Source organism: Phycodurus eques, chromosome 1 (assembly GCF_024500275.1).
Source record: "Phycodurus eques isolate BA_2022a chromosome 1, UOR_Pequ_1.1, whole genome shotgun sequence".
In the NCBI taxonomy this organism is placed as follows: domain Eukaryota; kingdom Metazoa; phylum Chordata; class Actinopteri; order Syngnathiformes; family Syngnathidae; genus Phycodurus; species Phycodurus eques.
In genome coordinates this window covers 21736713-21759466 of record NC_084525.1, presented here as the reverse complement: position 1 = coordinate 21759466, position 22754 = coordinate 21736713, and the positions used below count along the sequence as shown (strand labels likewise).

The 22754-nt window shown below is 41.7% G+C and overlaps 1 protein-coding gene across 1 annotated transcript; it reads left to right on the top strand.

The window, feature by feature from the left end:
* Positions 1-9580: 9580 nt before the first annotated feature.
* Positions 9581-22001, top strand: atp1b1b (ATPase Na+/K+ transporting subunit beta 1b). Its single transcript, XM_061682854.1, has 6 exons — positions 9581-9784; positions 11301-11429; positions 17423-17578; positions 17650-17840; positions 18641-18724; positions 20612-22001. Exons 1-6 carry the CDS (start codon positions 9694-9696, stop codon positions 20870-20872), a joined length of 912 nt encoding a protein of 303 aa, XP_061538838.1. The 5' UTR covers positions 9581-9693; the 3' UTR covers positions 20873-22001.
* The last annotated feature ends 753 nt before the right edge of the window (positions 22002-22754 follow it).

Sequence of the window (22754 nt, the reverse complement as noted above, 5' to 3'; positions counted from 1 at the left end):
GAGCAACTTTTAATATTGATTTTTGACAAAATTCCTATTTGAGGAAGCTGAAATTTGGTTTTAAAAAAATGCTTGTTGATTCCCTTTCCTACCTTATTTTTCATCTTCTTCCTGTTTAATAACAATTCCCTTCATCTTACTACAATACAGGGGTGAGCGGTCAGACCCAGCAAGGCCTTCTCTGCTGGCCCAAACACTACCTATCTCTTGGCTGGACGGCTTCCAAAATGTGCTGTCTGTGGATGTTAGATTTTTTTGACTAACCAGTTTTCAGCCTCTTCCGGCTGCAATGTCAGTCTAATCTGCCCAGGACCTTTAGAATCAGTTGTGCTGGTGAATGCAACTTAAACTTCGCACAACCAGTCTACATGTGTTTTGTGGACTGAGTCCTGTGGGGGGTGCTTTGGGAGTATGGGGTACCGTACCCCCTGATACGGGCTGTTCGGTCCCAGTACGACTGGTGTCAGAGCTTGGTCCGCATTGCCGGCAGTAAGTCGGACTCGTTTCCGGTGAGGCTTGGACTCCGCCAAGGCTGCCCTTTGTCACCGATTCTGTTCATAACTTTTATGGACAGAGTTTCTAGTTTGGTGGCCTCAGAATTGCATCTCTGCTTTTTGCTGATGATGTGGTTCTGTTGCTTACTGGAGCGGTTCGCAGCCGAGTGTGAAGCGGCTGGGATGAGAATCATTACCTCCAAATCTGAGACCATGGTCCTCAGTCGGAAAAGGGTGCCGTGCCCTCTCCGGGTCGGGGATGAGATTCTGCCCCAAGTGGAGGAGTTCACGTATCTTGGGGTCTTGTTCACGAGTGAGGGAAGATCAACAGGTGGATCGGTGCAGCGTCTGCAGTGATACAGACTTTGTATCGGTCCATTGTGGTAAAGAAGGAGCTAAGCCGAAAGGCGAAGCTCTCGATTTACCGGTCAATCTACGTTCCTGCCCTCACCCATGGTCACGAGCTGTGGGTCGTGACTAAAAGAACAACATCCCGGATACAAGCGGCCGAAATGAGTTTCCTCTGCAGGATGTCCGGGCTCTCCCTTAGAGATAGGGTGAGAAGCTCGGTCATCCGGGAGGATCTCAGAGTAGACCCGCTGCTCCTCCACATCGAGAGGAGCCAGACGAGGTGGCTGGAGCATCTGATTCAGATGCCTCCCGGACGCCTCCCTGGTGAGGTGTTCCGGGGAGGTCCCACCGGGAGGAGATCCCGCGGACGACCCAGGACACGCTGGAGAGACTACGTCTCTCGGCTGGCCTGGGAACGCCTCGGGATCCTGGAGCTGGAGGAAGTGGCTGGGGAGAGGGAAGACTGGGCATCCCTGCTAAAGCTACTGCCCCCGCAACCTGACCTCGGTTCAGCGGTAGAAAATGGATGGACGGCTGGATGGATGTTTTTTTCATTTGATGAGATAAATCTTGATTCTGAACTGCTCCAGATGATGTATGTGGCACAGTTGTGTGGTGTAATAATTGTGTTTTTGTATAGTGCAGGGTGTCCCAAAAATCACTGTACACTTCCATTCTTCCATTCCAGTTTGAGAAGCTTAGTGGCCGTCACACTGGTCCAATGCGAGGCACAATTTGCACCTCTCATGGCAAGTTTCTCGAAACAGGATCTGTTCTTGACAAACCATGCAGAGGAAGGCGTGCTTCTACCACCATTAATGAAAATGTCAAATTCTTAGAGCAGGTGTCCGCGCAAAGCCAGGTAAAGTCTATGCACAGGGCTGCACTGGAACTCGCCATAAAACAAAGCTCTATTAATCGGATACTTCCGAGAGTTATGAAGCTTTATCCTTCAGGTTGTTCAAAGGTGTTTAGCAGAAGATTATGATACTCAACAATGTGAACTAAATTGTACTAAGGGTTGGAGCTGGCTAACGGCGGCAGAGCTCAAAGAAAGAAATCATTTCATAAAATAATTCAGTTCATTACATTTACTAAAAAGATTTGTTCTTTTGAACGAAATGTTCGCGAACGAAACAACATTATATCAGAAGTCCTACTTAAAATACAGGTTCATCGCAACAGTCTCTCACGCACCGAGTCCGCTCTGATACAGGTACAGTCGTAGATTTCTGCTCGACACACGCAGAACTACTTTTACGTAGTAAAAAGTCTACTCTCATTGAGGCGCTACGGAACTGGTTCTGGGTGTACACCGCCTTTGGGATAGGCTCCAGCAGCCCGCGACCCTAGTAAGGATAAGCGGTAAAGAAAATAGATGGATGGATGTAAAGTATGAATGATGAATGACGTAGAAGCTAATTTTCCATGCATACAAACAAAGATGATGACATGCTACCATTTTTGTAGTTAGCCAAGAGGAGGTTACCCTTTTCCCCCTCTATTGTGCTATCTGTCAATCACTGAACACACCATCACCATCCCATTTGTTTGTTCATGAACGTTTGACGTTTGTTTGGTGCAGGTTGAAGAAGTTAAATGCAGCTAACATTCTTTTAAAACTCTACACATTAACTAAGTTCCTTTGAGAGTTTGCCATATTGATCCTGTCAATAATTGACCTCTGGCATTAGGTGGTGGCCTTGGCTTCTTAAAAGACAATGGACATTTCTACAGTATATGGTATGCTATCCACATGGTCTATCGAAAAACTGTGTTATAACACCATTGTCTGTGGACCCCGATAGATGATGTCCGCATATAGCTTCGTAAGGTACCAATATAGGACTTATTGCATATAAGTGCTATTAGAGAACTCTAGAGTGGAGTCATATAAGTCATATAAAAAAAGAGTCTCAGTTAATGACAAATGAACCTCTTTGAGTACTTTGGACTTTGACGACATTAACATGGAAAGAACTCACTCCAAAGGCACTCATTAAAGCGCAGCGTTCTGTGAAAATCAAACAGTCAGCATCGAATAATACACCTTTATAGAGCTGCATCTCCTACATATGCCTGAGCTATGTGAGTATGGTCCATGCATTATTCACAAATAATGCCTAGGTATGTCTCGAAATCAATGAGATCTTGTTGGTTCATGCACCACCCCTCTCCAAAGTTTGGCGAAAGTAATCCTTCTTACGGACAGAAAAAGAAATCCTGAATAATTTGTTTTCTGTACAGTCGTTAGACTTAAGAGCTGCTGCAAGATATCTAAAGACATTTGCCTACATGACATACTTTCATTTCACAGAATGAATCATGAGTGCACCTCCTCCTTTCTGGCCCAGAAGACATCAGTCACAGATCACGTGCACTTTCAAAAACAGCACTTCCAAAATTCGCCTGAAGAGAAAATTTCCACCAATTATGTTTCACACTCAGGCCATTGTTCACATCTATGGGTTTTTAAAGGTTTTTGTTGTGGTTGTTGTTGTTGTTTATGTATGATTCAGGCAATTTACCTCTAAATTCAATCTCATTTTGCTATATTTCCCATTGCTATTATGATTGTCAGTCACACATCTACACTCATTGGCCACTTTGACCACAACCTAAGGGGATTCCATTCAGAGCAAATATTGCAGATTTACACTGAAAACAATGCTCAGTTTTGAGTGACACTGTCAGAGAGGTATTAATGTTACAGTTTATTATCATATCTTTAGTTTGCAGTGATGTAGAACTGTCCTGTGTCATAGTGAGAAATGTTTCCAATATTTTGGTTACTTTAGTTATTGACAAAATGGATCTATTAAATGAGGCAAATAAGAATTTGTGTGCCTTCTTTAGGGATTGGTGAATGTATTTTCCAGTCAGAATTACATAGAAGGTGAATGTGTCTTGCCTGTTTTACTGTCCAATGACTGTTTATCACGGGGGGTATGTTCCAGACCCACCCGCAAAATATCTAACATAGAGACCCCTTACAATTGTTTTTAAATTACCCACACACATGCTTTAAACACATTTAAACGTATTAAAACACACTTTTAAAAGTTTGCCATAGTGCCTGTTCTGACTCTCTCACTGTCAAGAATCTAATAACATCACTTAAATAAGAAGACGCTCTCGCTCGCACAGTCCTCCAAATATGAGGCGAAGAACTGTCACCCCAGTTGAAGTTCATTGTAAAACTAACGAATAAAACAAAAGAGAATTAACCACTGTATATTTAAACAGCAAAATGTTCAACAAATAATGAAAGCAATCTTAATGCTGACGTGCTACCAGAAATTAGCTTCAATGTTACATTAATCATAAACCTTCAAACAACTGCAACTTTAGCACACACGGAGCTGCAACGCTAACAGATATAGCATACGACAGTACTCAGGCATGTAGTCTCTCGGCTCTGTGGGAACAATGACTACTACTGGAGTTTAGTCGGGGACCTTCTCTGCCTCTTCTTTTTCTTTCTGCATCTGCATCCAGTGGAACTCAGTGCTGCCCGGCATGTTGCAGCACGACTTCCCTGTACAATACTTTTACGCTTAAAACCCGTTGAAAAACAAATAATGAAATGCTTTTACTAGAAAGCCTTTGTGTAACATTAGACGTGTGGGCCTCAAACTCACAAAATCGCTTGCGCTTTTGTGGCAGGAGTCCATCCTCCACCAACACCACCCGCACACCCCGTTTATACACAAACCCTCACAAAATATATGTTTATTATGTACACAAACAGAGAAAAGCTGGTAGTTGGCGGGTTATCATTGTTGGTTCCACTGATTCTGGATTTGGTCAGTTTCCGTCACAAGAAGATCAAGTCGTGGTGGGAATTATGCCATTTTTTTGTCCTTGTCTAAATCAATTGGATTATATTTTTATTAGTTGCGTTGCGTGCATGTGTATGGGTCTCGTGCATCCATCCAGCCATCCAACATGTTTTATTTTGAAGGGAAGAGGGGCAACGAGTCAAGGTGATTTTAGTAATGTCTCATTGGGTGGTGTCTGGTGGTCTTGCTAAGCCACTGAGTCCAGTCAAACGTCAAGGAGATATGCTAATCATCCACCTTTTACCTATTGTCTCGTTGGTACTAGATGCTAGTAACTGTGCAGGGTGTCCCAGAAGTCACGATACCCTTCTTCTCCTATTTAATTGCAGGTGTCATTCAGACAGACATAAGGCCATCAGCATTTGACAGCTTAGGCTTTACAGTCCTGTAAGCATATCATTCCCTTAGCTTGCTGGCCAGTTGATATTGGAGTGACATTGCAAGTCATTTTTCTGTCCTCAGCTGCAAATCAGCACCAGTTAGAGAAGCTTTATGGCTGTCACACTGCTCCAACGTGTAGTACAATTAACAAAGTTTCTCAAAACAGGATCTGCTCTTGACAAACCACCCAGCGGAAGGCTTGCTACTTTCGCCACTGATGAAAACACCAAACTGCTAGAGCAGGCGATCGCGCACAGCCAGGGAAAGCGGATGCTTCGGACAGTGATAAAGTTTCACCGAAACCGACTTCAAGTTGTCTAAAGGCTTCAAGCGGGAGATTATGTTGCTCAACAACATGAAGTAAATTGCACTACACATTGGAGCTGTGTGATGGCCAGTTTTGGACACGACTCTTCTAATAATATAATTTAAGAAATGAAGGGAATATATCACTGAGCAGGATTATGTACATGACAAGACAACGTTCTAGTCCTTGAGGTGATATTTAAATGTCGGTACCACCATGTGCAGAAGCTTGGCCAAGCCTGTCTTACACATCCATGTTTACATTTAAACAAGCAGCCGAAGCACATTGCTGAGCGATTTCACACATGCGCGCACCAGCACACACAGCTGTCTACAGCGAAGCACATAATTTTCCAAAACTACCCAACTGAAGTAAACTAAATGAAAATAAATTAAAAAAATGAAAACATAATTAAAGTTCTAACCACTCACTATTTACAATAACTGCAACAATTTACTTCCAATACTTACATACAACAAGTACAACTGGTACTGTACATACAAGGTAACTTTAACTTCTACCAAGTAATTTTTTTTGTTCAGCTATTTGTACTGACACTCTAGTATTGCTTACAGGTACTTTATACAAGACTGTTCTTGTTCCCACATCAAGACTGTAAAATATTCACGAGAACCATTACAGTAAGTATAATAGTGGTCTGTTTCACAGACAGAGACATCGTGGCTATAGTTTGTTGTGATGTGGTGCTGCGCTTCATATGACGGAGAGGTGTTTTAAATTCTTTGACGACATTATTTAGGTAGACAATCAACATTTTAACAAACCCCTCTCAGTGAGATGGAATGTGAAGACAACTGAACTACAGGCTCAAAAAAAACATTGACTTGAACATGTAATCGCAGGGGCGGCACGGTGACCGACTGGTTAGCACATCTGCCTCACAGTTCTGAGGAGGTTCAAATCCGGTTTGCATGTTCTCCCCGTGCCTCCGTGGGTTTTCTCCGGGTACTCTGGTTTCCTCCTACAACCCACAAACATGCATGGTAGGTTAATTGAAGACACTAAATTGTCTGTAGGTGTGCATGTGAGTGACAATGGTTGTTTGTCTATATGTGCCCTGCGATTGGCTGGCGACCAGTTCAGGGTGTACCCCGCCTCTCGCCCAGAGTCAGCTGGGATAGGCTCAAGCACGCCCGCGAGCCTAGTGAGTGGAAGCGGGACAGAAAATGGATGGATGTAATTGCAGGGTTTGAGGGGTATTCGTTTTGTTTGTTGATATCTACTGCCCACACAGTCATTTATTGTAAAACTTAGCTAAAAGTTGTTTACTGTAGTCCTGTGCTGACTGCTGACTAACTCTTTTTTTTAAATAATACTTTATTTAAACAAGCAATTTACTTATTATGGCAAACATAATGTAACAGATTACAAGAAAGCTGTGACAGATACAATAAAATAGAAGGATAGACAATACAATATTCAATACAAATTCATTTCCAATATCTGGACTAAAGAGCCTACAATATTACACACATTTAAAGAATTCAAAAAAATAATGGCTAAATAAGTACCACCTAATGTTATGTATATAACCAACTGCAGTCACAAATTCAACCAAGAAGGGATGGATGAGTTGCCAACATATTTTTTGTTTACATTTCGCTAGCATTGGGCAGAAACCTTGTATCTCCAAAACCATCACATTTCAGGCGAGGGGGGGGGGGGACCTCTACATTCATGGTTACATTCATTGACTGTACTCCTCCATTTATGCAACAGAGACACTTCTCTTTCTCATCCACAGGTATATATGAAATTATAAATACTGCTTATTATTACTTTAAAACACAATATATTTTCCCTGCGACCCTAATAAGGATAACCGGTATAAAACAGGGATGGATGGGCAATATATACAGTATATACCAGTGATACCCAACAATGGTGGTGTGGCACCCTAGTGTGCCTGGAGAGATCATCCGGAGTGCCGCGGGTACTTATCCAATTTCCATCCATCCAGCTATCCATTTTCTGAGCCGCTTATCCTCACAAGGGTCGCAGGAGCGCTGGAGCATATCCCAGCTATCATCGGGCAGGAGGCGGGGTTACACCCTGAACTGGTTGCCAGCCAATCGCAGGGCACACATAAACAAACAACCATTCTCACTGACAGTCACACCTACGGGCAATTTAGAGTCTTCAATTAACCTAGCATGTATGTTTTTGGGATGTGGGAGAAAACCGGAGTGCCTGGAGAAAACCCACGCAGGCACGGGCAGAACATGCAAACTCCACACAGGCGGAGCTGGGGATTACAATTAAATGCTCGTTCATTAGATCGAAGAAGGTACAATTACCTTGTGTAGCCACCTGTTGCCATTTACACAGCAAAATAATTTATGGCTTCCTGCAAGTATAACAGATTTTGTGTTGAATAATCAGACCCAAATTTCACACTGAGAAAGTAAATTTTGGGGTAAATTGAGACGAGATCATCATTATTTCAGTATTCATACTTTTAGTGAGATTTTTGTTTGCTGGTGTTAAATAAAGGCTGGGAAACACTGATTAAATTGTACAGTGGACCCCTGCATATTTATGATTTCCCCAATTTGGGGATTATTTTAGGGAACCTATTCTACCTAAACCCCTGCTTATTCACCTTTTTGTTTACCTAATGCCCTGCATATTTGAGTTGCTTACTCAACCCTCGTTCTATTCACGCTTTTATTAGGGTTATTTTCATGCCCTGTAATTGGCTGGCGACCAATGCAGGGTGTACCCCACCTCTCGCCCAGAGTCAGCTAAGATAGGCTCCTGCACGCTCACGAGCGACCCTAGTGATAATCGCTCCAGAAAATGGATGGATTGATGTTTTGTTTTCGTATTTGTTGATATTCTCAATTGTTTGCTTTTTTACTGTACTCTATTATTCTTGGCAGCTGGCTGCCACCCGCTTATAACCGGAATTGTGTATTTTGGTTGTGAAAGCTTACGTGATACGACATGGCATTTTTGATTGGCCGTTACATCTGAGACATTGCAACACCATTCACCGGTGATTTACATTTACAGCAAAACCAGTGCCGACGGTCGGCCACTCATGAAAACTAGTTGCTGAACCCCGCACACTCTGTGACATTTCAGTCGGTTTCAGCCACGTCGCTCGGTGTGTAACGGGCCTAAGATCCTCAGTTCCTCAGTGATTTCTTCATTATAAAGTGTTTTTCCACTTATTTTTAAATTGGACTGTGTCTATTTTTAACAACACACCGATTAAAAGCAAAGTAAAAAATAATCTCGTTCTGGGACTGAAATAGATTAATTCTACATCCATTCACTGGGAATGGGTGAATTTCTTCAGTTAGGAACAGAGTATCGGAACGCATTAAGTGTAATTTTGAATGTACCACTCCTATTTCCTCTGATTAATTTAATTAGCTGTTGAGCCATTTACAACGAGAGCGTGAGATGGATAAATATTTTCTATCCTTTAAGGCAACCTGAAGAAATGTCATTTAGTTTAAGTGTAAAAGTATTGCTCAATTTATGTTAAGAAAGGATTTGGTGAAAATATCGGTAGCCCAATAGCATAATTGCTGAAGTTATTTTACAATGTTTTCGGAAAACAAGAATAAAACACAACAAATTCAACAAACGAGTCCACTTGCCCTAATTCAACTTTTGGAGATTATAGTGACCTGAATCTACAAAGACATAAAAGGAAAAAAAATTGTTTTTGCAGGGGATCAGGTAAACAACAAGGTGAATAAGCAGGGGTTTAGATAGAATAGGTACCCTAAAATAATCCCCCCAAAAATGATTCAAATAGGCTAACAATAATATTATAATCTGAAATAAATAAGAAAAAAGTGAGTGAAAATGGCCAAAATTAATCAATTTAGCAGGGAACATGAAGTACATCCACTTTATTTGCTATAGTGGGCCACAAGAAACATGATTTGGTGGGCCAGATCTGGCCCCCAGGCCTTGAGTTTGTAAGCATTGTAAAAGTTCGGTGTCTTTGAAAAAAAGACATTAAATCCATCTTTGATGTAGTTGAGTTTTTTTTTAGTCTTGCAGAAAATGTCCTGACTCCATAGGTTGTCTATGCGTCCTCGTGACGCCTCCGTTCCGCAGCTTTTCCTTGCTTCCCGATTGGCCCGCGCCGCTCCGCCTCCTCCAGTAGGTAAACCGTGGGGCGTTCAGTGGGGGGCGGACCCTCCTCGACCGGACTCTTTATATTTGGGAGACGTCCAACGAACCCGAGCTGGGTGCCCAGTCTGCTTCGGCGAGCAGTTGGTGGACATTCCGGAAGTTAAAACGGGAAGTTAAAAATTGAAGAAAAGCGAAAATCATGCCTCCAAAGAAGGACGATGGCGGATGGAAGAAGTTTCTGTGGGATTCGGAGAAAGGAGAGCTGCTCGGTCGTACGGGAGGCAGCTGGTGTAAGTAGGAGCCGCCTCGTGCTTCCTTGCCACCTGTTTGATTTCGCCCGTGTTGCGTTCACGTACTACCCGGCCCGTTACTCCGCTATCGATCGTGCATATCCACAAATATCATTTTTAAAAAAAGCACAGAGTGATGGAAGGAGAGCTTCAGAATCGTAGCCGCTGAACGTCGAGCGGCTTTTTAAAAAAATATTATTTTAACGGACTGACTACCGTCAAAGGGTTAAAAATGCATCACAACCCAAGGTGAGTCAAGGTGATACGGCCTTGCTCGGAAAGTGGAGTGGATTTGCCGGGGGCGGGGGGGACTATCGATCCGTGTCGGGTTCCTCCGATCAGATGTCAGTGTAATCTTAACGGACAATGCGACTGATTAACGAAGGCTTCGACCTTCTCGAGTTTCGCGTGCGGCGCCAGTGCGCATGTCCTTGCAGCGCCTCTCAATGTCACAAGTCCTGTGCTGCACTGGGAATGCTTAGCTTATGTAAATGTATGTATAGACTCGGTGAATGTTTCAGGTTTGACCTTCTTGGGCTCGTAATTAAAAAATAAAAATAAAAAAAAATAAAAAAGTGCTGAGGCATCACACGGTGCTGTGACGAGGCTGTCAGGATATTACAGGAAGGAAAACACCAGTTTGCACAATAATCCATCTGATATGGCCATAATAGCCTATTTTTAATGCCATTAGTGTGTAATATTTATTGGATAGCACATAAGTGAGTCTCCCCATAATATACTTAAATTCTACATCACTGCAAGCAACCACCAAAACCTATTTTTGGATAAACACCTTTATATCGTTGGCAGAATGCAAACCTTTCCGCTGGCTGTATCATAACGCAGCAGCTCATTTGAGATAAGCCTGCCCGAGGCATCTTGAATTAGTCATCAAAGAAGTAATGTGTGATTCATTAATGGCGTCTGACTGCCTTGCCCTTTTTGACATTGCTTCCTGCAGCCGAATGTCAGAAGTCATCGAGCAGCAGCGTGACATCCGGATTTACCCCATTTTGGATCCTCCGTCATGAGATTTTTCTCTCATTGTTCAGCTGCAGTACATCGTGCGCAGGGGATGACAAGGACTTGCATGCCTGTGTCAGCATAACTGTTTCATATGTGCTCGGGCCTCACATTTGAATTCTGTTGAATGCGTACGGACGCTAGCCACCTCATTTGTATCGTTTTATGTTTAATGCTGGAACCTGGCTGTGTTTAGAATGCCTCTCGCATTTATATCATGGAGGTTACGGATTGCAGTGAGCAGAAGAGGGTTAAATGAATTCTTGCCTGACTAGTTTGTTGCCGAAAGAGGCTACTTTAGGATTGGAGGCGGACAAATATTTCAAATACCAAAGTCTGCTGTAAATATTGCAACACATGAGTATGCCATCGCTTTTGTTTACTTTTTTGATTAGTGTGTTGTTGTTTTTTTTTTTTTTTTTGACCACACTGTGACCTTGAGTTTTTGCCGATGTGACCCCGCTCTCGCTCTTCTGTCCACCCCCCGCAGTCAAAATTATTGTCTTCTACATCATCTTCTACGGCTGCTTGGCTGGCATCTTCATCGGCACCATCCAGGCGTTGCTACTCACCCTGAGCAACTACAAGCCCACATGGCAGGACCGAGTCGCACCCCCCGGTAAGTCTGTGTCCTGTTTGCTCAGGGCTGCCGGCTTTTGTAGAGTACAGTGGTAACTTGGCTTACAAGTTCTTCGAGTGAAGAGTCTTTGCTCAGTAGATTTCTTTTCCATCCTCCTCCTCTTCAGTACCGCTTATCCTGTTCAGTCGGAGCCTACCCCAGCTGACTCCGGGCGAAAGGCGGACGACACCCTGAACTGGTCGGCAGTCAGTCGCAGGGCACATATAGACACGGACAACCACTTGCACTGACATTCACGCCGTCACTGAGTCACTTTCTGTTTTGAGCACAAATTTCACTTTTTTCTAACCATGGGTCCGAAGAAAGTGAGTGCGGAGAAGAAGCGGAGGATGTCTATTCTGCCCTCCCTGAGCATGCAATGTGCTGATCAAAATGTAAAACAAAAACATGTATTTCACCAAACCACATAACTTGCACAAGTCTGCTACCTTAATGTTAATGCATAATGCGAAATGCCATAGACAGGCTAACAAAACTAGCATCGATATTGTGGTAGTTTTAAAGCTTTAAACAACTGATATTTACACAAACAGTGCAGCGACACATGCAGCGTTTAAAACAATACTCACAGGCATATATTCTTTCTGCTCTGCAAAAATGACTAATATCCCTGCTTCTTAGTTGATGGTCTTTGTGTTTAATCTTCAAATCTGTGGATTTTTGTAATATAATGCCCCCCTGGTGGCCAATGCAGGCATACTAGAAGGAGGAGCACAATGTTCAATGAATTTAAGCAAAAAGAAAATGATGTTCTTTACATTCTATTATCTTATTACTGCATATTTTTTTACAATGTAATACTATACAATTTTTTTGGGGAGGCTGGAATGGCTAAGTGGCATTTCCATTTATTAAAATGAAAGTTGATTTGAGTTATGAGCGTGGTCATATACCAATTATACTTGTAAGTCAAGGCACCACTGTATAATGCTTTCATACGTTTAGGTTGGCTCAAATTGCTGTTCAATTGGACTGATGTGAACCCATCAAACTAACTGGTGCGGATCAAACCTGCAAAAGGTGGTCAATTACAATTTGAGCTTTTATTTGAATTTTCTTTTTTTTTTTTTTTTTTAGCTTTTATTTGAATTTATTTTCTGAATTGTCCATGTGCTAGTACGCTATTAGTCCTTACTGGTAAGGCAATTCAGCTCACTAGTAGAACGACTGGGGAGCACTAGTAAAACGACTAAGGCGTAATGACGAGATAAAACTGTGCACTTGTTGACAACTGCATGCTAGTTAACGTCTCAGGCTTCACAATTAGTACTAGTGCAGAGTTTTGCCTCACTAGTGACGCATTGTTGTCAAATGAGTGTGCCCCAGTCATTCTACTAATGTGAAGAAATTTCATACAGTACCAGAAGGCAGTCGAGGGGAAACAAACATCACTAGTAAGACATTCTACTACTAGTTTCTACTAGTGCCCTGAATTGTCCATGTACTAGTACGCTCTTTGTACTCACTAGCAAGACAATTCAGGGCACTAGTAGAAAGACTAGGGTACACTAGCAAAGCAAAATTGTCCACTAGTTGACAACTGTGTGCTACTAGTAATACAAGTTACATTAGAAAATTCTACTAGTTTACAACTTGCGCTTCACCCATATTACTCATTGCATGCAAATGTCAACTAGTGCACAGTTTTGCCTCACTATAGTAACGTAGTCCTTCAACTACTGTGCAGAAAGGTCATACAGTAGTGGGGGAGGAAAAAACGTCACTAGTAAGATGTAGTCGTTCTACTAATGCGCTCTCGTCATTCTACTCGTGCTCTGTAATGTCTTTCTGCTGAGGACAAAGAGGATACTACTACATGGAAAAAATAGCACGGTAGTGGGATATTGAGTAAATGCTCAAATGGCTAAATGCCCGAGGTGTGGACTCGAGTCAGTCGAGTCATGAATTTGATGCTTTTAGACTCGACCTGACAATATGTTAGAAGACTTGCAACTCTACTTGAACAGCAATGACTCGTAACGTCACTTGGACTGAGCCCAGTGACTTGAAAAGACTTCGACCACAGCACTGACAAACAAACACTCCTTAGCCCTCTCTTTCTATAGCTATATATGTCACTTATTGTTTTACTATAGGAAATTTTGAATGGTGACAACATAATATTCTAGGTCTCAATGATTACCTCTTCAGTCAAAGTGTCCCACACTATTGTTACTAATGTATCGTTAGGACTTATCTTTTGACAGTTAACACCCTGATGGGTTGAGGATTTGACCAAGAGGTCATTCTTTCACAGACTACTGAAAGTAATGGTTTCATTTTAAAAAATTACAAAATAAATCCGCAATCAAGGTGACGGTTAAATAAGGTATACATTCCAAGAACCACAGTTAACATATACAGAAATGACAACGACAATGAACGTAAAAATAAGGACGTTATTTTTTGCAGCAAGCAAAAAAAATCCACCTTGTATTGTGGGAATCGCACGGCTTGACGTCACCTATGCTCGTTTTCCTTAGCATTAGCAGCTTGCTTTGTGAGCGATCACGCAAATGGTTACACAGCGGGCTGTCCTTGCACTGTCTGGGCTTCCTGTGCATTACAGTCTGGTTTAGTCCGTGTAGTGTTCTCAAGCATCAGTCTTCTTTTTTTTTGTTTTTTAATTATTATTCACCTTATTTACCGTTCAGCACACAGCTAGCATCTATTTGACATGAAGCTACATTCTTCTTTGTGTCTTTTTCTTCTTTGCCTCTTTTTGATGTGATACAGTATTTTTATGTAGTGCCCCCTAGTGTTCTGACTCCAGTTGGATACAATTTTTCTTTTCTTCTTTTCTTTTTTATTTTTTGTCCTGTTCAGCTGTTAGGTCTAGCAGAAAGGAAGATCTGTATCCCTTTTATGCCGGAACAGTTTTACTGTGTCATAGTGGACTTTTTAAGCTGCCACTGTGATTTCTTTGTATTTTACTTTGATGGATATTTATTGAGAATTACAGTCGTTCAGTCAAACAGAACAAAGTTTTAAAAGGGGAGTGGAAGAAAAAAAAACAAAGGAGAGAGTGAAAAGGTAACTTAATAATATAGGAAAAGAAGACAACAAAAGACAAACCACTAGCTGTAAACAAGGTGAGGAAAGTAAAGCATTATATACCTAGTACAATGACACATTGGATTCGAGTGTTGTATGGTTCAGTAGTGCTACACTCTGTGAGGGAACGACAGGACTGGACAAGACCGGAGGGGAAGCATGCAGGACAAGGTATCGTGGACCCGGCTGTACAACTGAAGTGTGGTGGGAGTGGCTATGTAAATGATGAACATCTGGAGGCCTCTTTATACTCCCGCGGTCGCGCGGCCGACAACGCTCGCATTGCATCACGTGACCGACGAATTGCCCCGCGCGGCCCCTCTGCGTAGCTTGCCGCGCGCACGCCAAAAATTGTTGCTGCGCGTCGAACGCCGCGGACACCATCACTCGTGATTGGTCGGTTTTAGTCACATGCTGCGATGACGTACCAGCGTTCCCGTTGGTTCTACATGCCATCTACGTCGCCGCCTTCGCGATCGATTTTGCAGCATAGTGAAACATATCATCAGGTCATCTAGGTCCATTTGTTCTGTCGCGGTTGCCATTGTTGCTGCTGTCGCAATGAGGGAGTGGCCCCACACGCAGACTAGACTAAAAGAGGAAACCAATTGGTCGTTCATTATTACGTGAATTTTCTCATTTTCTGGTGCAGTCATAATTGCTTATTAACCAAGCAAAATATATATTTTGTCTTTATACTTGATTATTCGATAGAATGGTCAGTAGAATACTCAATGACTAATTGCAGCACTAGTGGATGCAAATTCTTATTTGTGACAGGTCTGCTTAATATCATTTCAGAAATAAAGTGAGGACAAAGTAAGTCATAGCATAGCATTTTCATTGAAAAACTGAAAATGTACAATCGATCGGTTTTGGCAATTGGCTTTGTAAGTGCAAACATTTTGATCAGCCCCCTAGTTTTCTTATAAAGGTTCAATGCAAATTTTCAAATTTTTTTGATTACTAAAAATGGATTTTAAAATATATTAACTATATAACTACAGTTTATATATACATATTAATTGAATGTAAAATATTGTATGTATTAAAATATTTTATTTTATATAAAATTACTCAAAAGGACTTGACTCAGGACTTGCTTGTCTCGACTCAGGACTTGGGCTAAGACTTGAGACTTACTTGTGACGTGCAAAGCAATGACTTGGTCCTACCGCTGCTAAATACTATTTTCTAGTGTATTGTAGCCTGCAAGATTGTCTAATTATCGAAGTTATCAATAAATGTCCCTTTTGCATGACAGTGAACCCCCGCTTATATTCGTGGTGCACTATTCAAAAATTCACCTAGTCATATTTTTTTTCTGTGGCTCCTATCGCAGCTATTCACTGACAATCTCACTTATTTGGGTTTTTGTTCTCTTTCAAGAACACTCTTAGCTAATGGGAAAATAGTAGTAATTTATGTCAAGGAAGTATGTTGCAGTGATGGGAGGAGTTAAGTTTAGCCTGGATTGTTAGTGGAAGGCGGCATGGTGGACAACTGGTTAGAGCGTCTGCCTCACAGTTCTGAGGACCCGGGTTCAATCCCTGGCCCCGCCTGTGTGGAGTTTGCATGTTCTCCCTGTGCCTGCGTGGGTTTTCTCCGGGCACTCCGGTTTCCTCCCACATCCCAAAAGCATGCATGCTAGGTTGATTGAAGACTCTAAATTGCCTGTTGGTGTGAATGTGAGTGCAAATGGTTGTTTGTTTAAATGTGCCCTGTGATTGGCTGGCGACCAGTTCAGGGTTTACCCGCCTCCTGCCCGAAGATAGCTGGGATAGGCTCCAGCACTCCCGCGACCATTGTGAGGATAAGCGGCTTGGAAAATGGATGGATGGACGGATGGATGTTAGTGGAAGCTTTGGAGAGTCTTTGCAGTCTTTTAAGGATCAAATAATCTGTAAGAAGTTTATTTGTAAGGGTAATATTGTAAAACATGTTTGAAATAACCTTTAAGTGTTATGTGGGCTTAGTTTGTAGTATATTTATGGTATCAACCATACATATAAAGACTAGATACGCCAGCGCGCTGTAGCAGTCTGGCTAACGGATGTGCCTATGTGGCGGCCATGTTGGAGAGGTCGACGTACCTATCGAAGGGAACGTGTGGACGTTGAAATTAAGTCGTAACTTTCTCATTTTTCAGCCGATTTTCATGAGGTTTACTTTTTTGTCAACACCAACGCATATACTATCAACACATTTGGGGGAGAGAAAAAAAAAAAAAAAGCAAACGACTATTTTTACTTGTGAAAGGTTACTCCCAGTTCCTTGCCATAATTGTACGCCATTGTTCGGAACTACATGAAGCAAAATGTACCAGCATCATTGATCTTTGGATTTTCTTGCCATATATAGACTCCACACACGTGGAATGCGCTGACAACGTTTACCCTCCTAGCTTAGCATCGTTGTCGGCACGCAGCTCAAAAGGGGTGTGTCGTATCTACTTGGACCTGTGGTTTCAACTGTTGCTATAGGAAATTATAAACATTTGTGGGGTACAATTACTTGTTTTTCCACAGTGAGGCTCATTCCCTCGTCCTAAAACTGTGATTAAATGCTAAATCAATTGTCCAGGAGACATGCCACCAGCCAACGTCGTCTTTCCGGAAACAGGAGCTTGGTTTAAACCTCAAAACATCACTATAGAAACGACTATACATAATGTATACACATGGGATGCATCTCTGTCTGGCTCATAGATACACATCTCCATGCAGTGATAGTTTCCAAAACAAATGCTGTCTTGTTATGCAGCCTGCAGGCAGGGGGCGTGTGAACCGCAAATACGCTTTGGATTACTGTAATTCAACGAGTCAAAACCATGCAGCATCAAGTGATGAAGAAAGTCAATAGTTATGAGAATGATCATGTGGCTAATTGGAGCCCTAACTGTGCGTTTGTGCGTGCAGGCCTCTCGCACACCCCGCGATCTGACAAATCCGAAGTGTCCTTTAACCCCAAAGAAGTGGAGACCTATCTGCCTTACAGCAAGGCCTTGAGGGACTTCCTGGCCAAGTATGACGACGACAAGCAGGTCAACCCGATGAAATTTGAGGACTGTGGAGGTATGTCCAAAAAAAAAAAAAAGAAAGACGAGCCAGGCTCATGTTGAATATGCACTTCACATCCTTTCCAGATGAGCCGGGGGAGTACAAGAACCGGGGCGACCTGGAGAGTGATACAGGTGTCAGAAGGGCCTGCCGCTTCTCCAGGACCCTGCTGGGCCCCTGCTCTGGTCTGGATGACAAAGACAAAGACTTTGGCTTCGACAAAGGCCAACCCTGCGTGATCGTGAAGCTCAATCGGATTGTTAACTTCCGTCCTCGGGTGAGTCTTATTATGTCTTATTATAAGATATTGCGGAATCCAACGCAATTGGGGCCAAGCCCTGCCACGAACAGCACAAGAACAAAAGTCATTCCAATTATTTTAACTTCATATTGCAGCATTAAAAAGAATGCAGACGATTTGATGTCGAAGGAACGCATAGGAAGTACCCAAGTACATGCACATCCGTAACGTCCACCAACAAACCAGGCTAAACTTAACTCCTCCCCAACATACAATGCTCATCTCAGTGGAGATATATTATATCAAGTTAGTAAATGATGCCTCCCCTATAAAGCTTTAGAATTACCTACAGATGCCGAAAGATGGCAACAAAGAACTACTTTTTCTCTAAATGAAGCTCCTCAGCTCACTTCAGCATAGTTCCTTGGCACCAAGATGTGCATAAAAACCTAAAGGAGGATGGGTCCCAATTAAATCTGCGAACAGGTGAATCCGCAAATATGTGGCGAAACACTGTTTAGGGAGTTTCTAAAAGCACAAAATGCCAATAAGTGAATTTGGGACTAGTGAACCGCAAATATGCAGGGGATTACCATATTGTGAAGTATACACTCATTCAGGACACAGCAAATGAAAACCCGTTCGAATGAGATTTGACAGAGATACTGTATAAGGGACTGGACATGTTAAATTGGATCTTTGAAATGAACTTACATCGAACCCGTCGCTTCAAAGCCTCACCCGTCAGACAGTAGACTGAACTTATGCGGGTCTCAAAAATTCGACTTGTGTGTTGCTAGGAAATGTGATCAAGTGGCTTATCTTTTTGTGTTCAGCCTCCTCTCTCAAATGAAACCATCCCTGAAGAAGCGCAACCCAAAGTGCAGCCCAATTTGATCCCCATCTACTGCACCAATAAGGTAGTTCACACTTGAAAAGCCTCAGCCCTGATGTTCTTGTGGGGTAAAGTACTGCATGTAATATTATGCATATTAACATACGGACGTGTTTACATTATCCACCGTTATGCCCCTCAATTTGCACTCATTGTTCCAATGTGTCTACAGGATGTGAGTATGAATAGCACATTTGTTTTCATTATTTGAATGTCTATCATTTCTTTCATGTCTCAACATGAAATAGAACTATTATGCATCCATACTATGCATAGCAACAGTTTTGGGTGTATTATTATTCTTCATTGTAGTTACTGTACCATAATTGGACTATACAGTGGTACCTTGACTTACAATTTCAAATCATCCCATGATCACGCTCTTATATCAAATCAACTTTCCCCATCGAAATGAAGAGAAATGCCAGTAAGCCGTTATAGCCTCCCGAAAAAACACCAACAAATTTTAGTCACGTGTATTTTTGTGAAAATAGCACCTAGCATAGTATTGTATTGTACACATTTGCATACAACATACAAAGGGTAATAACATATATTGACGGAATATATTTATTAGAATTAAATAAGATTTGCAACTTTTGCTTTATTTCAATGGATGTTGTGCTGCTCCTTCTGCTGTGGACGCCTTGGCCATCACGGGGCAGTACACAAAATAAACAGAGACTTGATAATGAAACACAAAGACCGTTGCAACGAAGCTGCAGTAATATTAGTTGTTTTTCAATGCGCATAAAGATTTCAATGTCTGAATATTGTATGCTCCGTCTGTCGGCTTTTGCACTGTTTGTGTTCAAAGGTTTATAACCACCGTGATATCTATGCTAGTTTTGTGAGCCCCTCTGTGGCATTTCACATTAATAGTAGACTTTTGTAATACAAATGTATGTGGTTTGGCACATGATGTGTCATTTTCTTTTCGTTTTACAGTAAACCTCAACTGGGAGTGGCAATAAACCGCTTGAAGCAAGCACACTTGGCCTAATTTTTGAAAAACTCTTTTCTATGTGCCAATCTGTACACTGCACGCAAAATAGACATGGTTAAGGGGGGGGGGGGGGGGGAAGAGCACTTTAGTCAAATTTTTACTCTCAACACAAAGTAGAAAATCAACCAAGCGATGGCTCGTAACTCCAAAAAGTTGGAGAACTCGTTAGTCAAAGTGCCACTATATATGAATTACTTGGCACAAACCAACATACATCATCTTAATCTTCTGCTTTTTTCTTGTTTGGATTAGATTTCAATTTCTTATCACTCCCCCTTAATACTGCTCTTGTATTTGTTTGTATTTTACTGTTTATTTCTCTTCTAGTTTTATGTCTGAATAATGCTGCTTTGACGTTCTTAATTCCTCTCTTGATAACTAAAGTATCTATTTTTCTACATTAGACGTGCGATGATGACTTGATTAATTGACAACCAATCGATTATCAAACAAATCGATGATTTTTGACAGTCAATGTATTGTTTAGACCTTCTAACTTAAAATTTTCCAAATCCTCAGAATGTCAGCATTTTAACAGTATTATTATTTTTCATTATAATAATAAAGTAGTATATATTAATAATTCTAATAGCAATAAAGCAGACTTATCTTTTTGTTTCATCAAAAGCAGACATTTGTAAATATCTGCTTTTACTTTGGGAAAAGTATGACAAAAATGTTGCCCGTTTTCTGACCAAACTAATAACTGAATTATAACCAATTTGGTTATGCATTTTCTGCACTGTCAAATTGAAATGTCCTGTTATTGAATAAAATAATGAAAATTTTAGTTTTTTGAATCGGGTTTATTGATTAATCTGTCAATTAAACGCTTATTAAAATAATCGTTAGTTGCAGCCCTCGTCTACATAATGATTCTTCCTCGTCTGCCCCCTTCTATTCCAGAGAGAGGAAGATGCCGGGAAAATCGGCGAAATCAAGTACTACGGCATCGCCAATGGCTTCCCGCTGCAGTACTACCCGTACTACGGCAAGCTGCTCCACCCCCACTACCTGCAGCCACTGGTGGCGCTGCACTTCACCAACCTGACCAGGAACGAGGAGCTGCGCATCGAGTGCAAAGTTTACGGCGAGAACATATCCTACAGTGATAAGGATCGCTACCAGGGACGCTTTGACATCAAGATCACGGTCAACGGTTTATGACCGCCACCGGGACAGTAGAGCACTTTCCTGTCACCCTCCCCCACCCCCCACCCCCGTCCTATTCCACCCGCTGACATGAAGTAGATAAGTAGTCGGGGCTAAGTCGATCTCACTTGCTTCCGGTTAGCAATGGCGCACAATTTTAGTGGGGGAAAAGTAGCTGTTAGGCCATGCAAGCGTATTTATTCTGCTGTAAGTGACATTTTCCCACAAGCAATTTGGGCGCATTGTTCATTCACAAGTGTACAAGTGGAACACCATCTGTCCCATCCCCCTCCCACCCTGACCATTAACTCCCCCTCCTTGTCATATCACTGCCTAGGTACCTCGCTTTTCCTTCATTTTTCCAGTGTGATGTTCCACGGCCCATAGTGATTTGATTGGCTCGGACCACTCTTCTGATCTTAAATGAAAAAGGCTGCACTCCAGGGGACTTCTTTCCTCCTTCCTCTTTTTTTCTGTTGTCTTTTATCCTTGATCATGGGGGCCTTGTTTTTACTTTGCCTTCTTTTTGTGCTTAAATCACTTAAAAGTGTGTAGGGGTTTTATTAAATGCCTTTTTAATTGATTTTCCTTTTTTGTGCTTTCCAGCCCGTGGGTTAGACTCGCTCACAGGGCTCACGGTGCTGACTTGGCTTTATGTTCTTCTCCTCTGGACTCCATCACAATATTGTGGTGGGTGTCCCTGTCTGAATGTTTTTAGCCATCAAACATGGTGGATGAATTGTATATTTATACAGTTGTACATTTTGTTTCTGTGCAAAAATATTGTTAATGTATACATGCAATACCAAAGTGATGATCTGTACAAGGGTCAACATTTGTTTGCCTTGCAACCTTTTAGTGGCTCACTCTTGAAATGTGAGGAGCGTTTCGGGCGATGAATGTAGTCGGAACCAGGGCGCTTAAGTGATCACAATGTTCGTGCATTTCAAATAAATCTAAAGAAAAAAGGAGTGGAAAACAACCTCAAAGAGCTCTCGCGGCTTTTAGGTGACGAACCATGTTGGTAATTTCGTGTAGTAGGATAGTGTCTGAAACACTTGAACTTGTACAACCTACCATAATTTCATGCACCCTTTGCCATTTAATCCAAGATAGAAACAAATAAAATCCTAATATTCCTCTCGCTTGTGTTCTGTCTAATTTTATCTTTACCACATACTTACCTGCCCCTACAATGGGTATTAAAAAGTCCACACACCCCTGTTCGAATGCCAGGTCCTTGCGATGGACCCAAAAAAGTCATTTCAAAACTTTTCCCACCGTTAATGTGTATTTTGATAACCTGTACAACTCAATTGAATTTATGAATGATTTTGAGTGGAATGGGAAAATGAATAATTTTGGTTGCACAAATGTGCGCACCCTCATAAGTGGAATGTGGCTATGGTAACAATTAATCGCATTTAAACTCAAATTAAACAGGAATCGCATGATACACCTGCTGCCATTTAACGTGCCTCTGATTAACTCCAAATAAAATATAGCCATTCTAGTAGGCTTTTCCTGACATTTGTCTGCTTTTTCACAGAAGCCAAAGGTTTGGTGCAAACAATGACTATTAAAACTTCCAATAAGAGAGAAAAAGGAAAGGGGGAGGGAGCTAGAGACCTTTTTTCTTTAATATTTTTTTCAGAAAACAGAACATGCAAACACAATCGCCAGAAGGTGACATACAATCAGTGGTAAAAAGGCAGATGATTATCGTATGTCAAAAATAATCATAAGAGCACGTAGATCCAAAGTTTTACTGGCTTTCGCAGTCTAATGGTCCTAATATATTCGTTGACTTCATTTTAGTCTACCTATTTTTTTAATCGTAGAAATGTTTTACATGGTTAGAATCTGTGGATTATTTTCAAAGACACCTCTTTCATTT

Coding starts and splice junctions, on each gene's coding strand:
- atp1b1b (XM_061682854.1), top strand. CDS start 9,694: ATGCCTCCAAAGAAGGACGATGGCGGATGGAAGAAGTTTCTGTGGGAT. Junction 11,430..17,422: donor GGACCGAGTCGCACCCCCCG/GTAAGTCTGTGT, acceptor TTGTGCGTGCAG/GCCTCTCGCACACCCCGCGA. Junction 17,841..18,640: donor TTGTTAACTTCCGTCCTCGG/GTGAGTCTTATT, acceptor TTTTGTGTTCAG/CCTCCTCTCTCAAATGAAAC.